General features: G+C 34.8%; 1 protein-coding gene across 3 annotated transcripts in view; it reads left to right on the forward strand.

Moving 5' to 3' along the window:
• LOC107672688 (uncharacterized protein C16orf45-like) overlaps positions 1 to 3,562 on the forward strand; it is a 22,530-nt gene that overhangs the window by 16,124 nt on the left and 2,844 nt on the right. For all 3 annotated transcript variants that reach the window (XM_016465996.1, XM_016465995.1, XM_016465997.1), the window contains exon 4: positions 2,969 to 3,083. In XM_016465996.1, coding sequence (XP_016321482.1) covers positions 2,969 to 3,083 — 115 coding nt within the window. The remainder of the gene's footprint in view (positions 1 to 2,968; positions 3,084 to 3,562) is intronic.

Genomic DNA, 3,562 nt, shown 5'->3' on the forward strand with positions numbered 1-3,562 from the left:
TTTTTTTTCATGAAAACCCACTTCATATTAGCTACACATTCAATGGCACTCTCCTCTAAAACCGTGAATATACAGTTATATATGACAGTGACATGTAATTACATTGTCTGTAAATGCATTAAACACAGAATATAATATAGTGTATGACAAATATGAGAAATTCGTTATAGTGTTATATTTGGTCTCCAAATCTTAAGTATCGGTTTAGGGATTATATATATATATATATATATATATATATCATCAATCCAAGTACACAATACATATATGACCACAAGAACTTCATATGCTTTTTTGTTTGTATTTAGATAAATCGTTCAGAGAGGATTGACCAAACTGTTAAACTAGGTTATTTCCAAATCATCCAAGCACCCGATTGATTTCTAATGTTTGATTATTATGACTAAGTAGTATTAAATTGTAAAGAAATTACAGATCCATCTTTGAAATCTGATTGGTTGATAACTTTTGACAACATTTAATTCAGGTGCGAAAATAATTAATATCTAGCGCATGAGCATAGAGAGATTTGCGAGTGCACAGGACACAGTTTGAGCGCGCACACTTTGAGCTAGAGGAGAGACATGTTTTAAGTGCGCGCACTCTCTCTGGGCGAGAGCAGCGTGTATCTGAGCGTACGTGTCCAGTTTTGTGCGAGAGCAAAGGAAATCCACGTGCGAGCGGAGAGATAATGTGCTCTCGACATTTGTCATTAAAATAACGCCATACTACCAACCCTGAACTATTGAACCATAGCGTATAATAAATTGATTCAGCTAACATCTACAGTCTATAAGAGAATTCAAGAAAAAATTGATTGGCTATCCATTATTATGCAACTGCTTTTAATTTCTGCATGTTCTTTATTAGCATCATTCCTCCTGCTTTCATGTCAGCTTGTCTTCAGCACATGGTTGTGACATACTTCACTATAGGTCTCCTGTTTCCAAGGAGATGCACAAGATGCACCACGTTTTGTTTACTGCTGAAACCTCATTTCGCAAGTGCATACAAAGCTTGTGCGCACAGAAGAGGTTATTTATCCACACCGGCAGATAATAATGTCTTATACTGTGTACCATCCCAACCCAAGTGGGAAACACATTCCAGTGCTAGTGATGTTCATTTATTCTGAGACCTTCAGGTCCTTTCTGGCTCATCTGTGATCAGGATTTTGAAGTACTTTGATATTTTATCATATCATCATTTACTCATACCTCATGTTGATCCAAACCAGAATGACTTCCTGTCTTCACAACAAAAGACAATATTTTGAAATAATTTATTGTTTTCGATTTGAAAAAATACAATGAACAAATGCTGTAGGATTTGCTTTAAAAAAGCTATCAAAAAAGGAAACAATTTTCACTTAGAAACTGATTATACATTTTACAAATAGTTACAGAGAAACCACAAGTAACAAATTGAATTAAACGTGACATTTTTAAGTAGAAAGACTGAAGTAACTCCGATAATTAGTTTTAATTGCAGCTTTTAAAAAAATTGTGTAGCATACACTGATGCTGAAAAGCTCAGATAATGTAGAAACTTTTGATGCAATCGACCTGAGTTTGAATCCGCCTTTTGCTGAACTTGTTCTTCTCCCTTACATATCAGATGGGTTATTTAAAAAAATAAAAATAATAATAAGAAGAAGGAAATACTCGAAAAGTGGACATAATGTGCCTCATAGGTATTTAATAATAAAATGTTTATTGGGTAAGGTTAGGGTAGGTGTTGGGAGGGATTTATTGTCCCAATAAAGCAGCATCTATTTAATCATTTTAATACAAATTATAATTTACACTCAATACGTTATAATGTTTTATAATGTAATACATATCTGCTGCTCTTTGCACTAAGTATAAATAGCATATAACTATACTTATTGCAAAGAAAATGCTGCTATTTTTACATAGTGTAAACAGAATCTATCACCATTTGCACTTAGTGAAAATAGCATCTATCGCTAAGAAAATATGTTTGCACTTACTGTAGTGTAAATGGCATCTATAGCTATTTGCACTTATTGCAAATAGCTGCTGCCAAATTTAAATCATTTGTTCTATATTTGTACTTGTTTTTGAAACAAGTCAGTAGCACTTTACAATAAGGTTCATTAGTTAACTACATTAGTCAACATGAACTAAGAATGAACAATACTTCTACAGTAATTAATAATCTTAGTTAATATTAATTTCAGCATTTACTAATGCATTATTAAAATCGCAAATTTTGTTTGCTGACATTAGTTAATGCACTGTGAACTAACATAAACAAACAATAAACGACTGTATTTTTATTAACAAAGATTAATAAAGAGTGCAATAAATGCAGTGTTCATTGTTCGTTCATGTTAATTAATACATTAACTATTGTTAACGAATGACACCTTATTGTAAAGTGTTACCAACAAGTCTATTGCTAAACAAGGCTGCATTTAATTGATCAAAAATGCAATGTTGTGAAACATTATTACAATTAAAAAAAATATATATATACAAAAACAAAATATATATATATATATATAAACACACTCTTTTATATATATATACACTTATATACACTCTTTGTGGCGAAAGAAGGTTCTTCAGATTGTAAAAAGGTAAGAAAGAGATGGTTCTTTAAAGAACCTTTGACTGAATGGTTCTTTGTGGAACCAAAATTGGTACTTCTATGGCATTGCTTGAAGAACCTCGGCATCATTACTCCAGTCTTCAGTGTAACATGATCCTTCCGAAATCATTCTAATAAGCTGATTTGCTATTCAAGAAACATTTCTTATTATTATGAATGTTGAAAACATCTGTGCTGCTTAATATTTTTGTGGCTACTGTGGTGCATTTACATTTTTCCTGATTCTCTGACTAATAGAAAGTTCAAAAGAACAGCATTTATTTGAAATCGATTTCTTTTTGTAACATTATAAATGCCTTTACTTCCACGTTTGCTCAAATGTTCTTTGCAGACAAAGACAAGTCAAATGAGAACAGACAGCGTGAGGAAGAACTACTTCAGCAGATCCAGAAGCTGGTGGAGACGCGGGACTTTCTAGTGGACGACATGGAGTTTGAGAGGCTCAGGTCAGTTTTAAAGAGCCGCCGGCCTTCAGGGACAGGAACATGGGCCGCAACCCTTTAGATTGCCGGCTAGCATGCGTGACTGTCGGCCCCAAGAATGTGTTTTGTGCCTCTTGTGGCTGTTCCCTCATCTGTGAAGATACTGCAGTCCAATTACCCTCCACTTGAAGCCAATAATCCACGCTTACCTCACCACGGCCGTCACACACACACCTCACATCACGCTCACAGACGGTCCCAGAGGCTTGATTCTGAGAAACCAGAGAGATTGATTTGCAGGCAAGAAAGAAATGGAAAAAGAAAAGAGATGTTTTTTCGATGGGTTGGGCTGATTGCCATCTTCCAAGACCTCACGACTGTGTGTGTGTGTGTGTGTGTGTGTGTGTGTGTGTGTGTGTGTGAGCCACTCGCTTTGAGATATCCTGCTGCGTCTTGATTTTTATATGATAAATGCATATTTAAGCGCCAAACTCGCACCACAC

This window comes from Sinocyclocheilus anshuiensis, unplaced genomic scaffold (assembly GCF_001515605.1).
Source record: "Sinocyclocheilus anshuiensis isolate Anshui unplaced genomic scaffold, SAMN03320099.WGS_v1.1 scaffold504, whole genome shotgun sequence".
NCBI classification, from domain to species: domain Eukaryota; kingdom Metazoa; phylum Chordata; class Actinopteri; order Cypriniformes; family Cyprinidae; genus Sinocyclocheilus; species Sinocyclocheilus anshuiensis.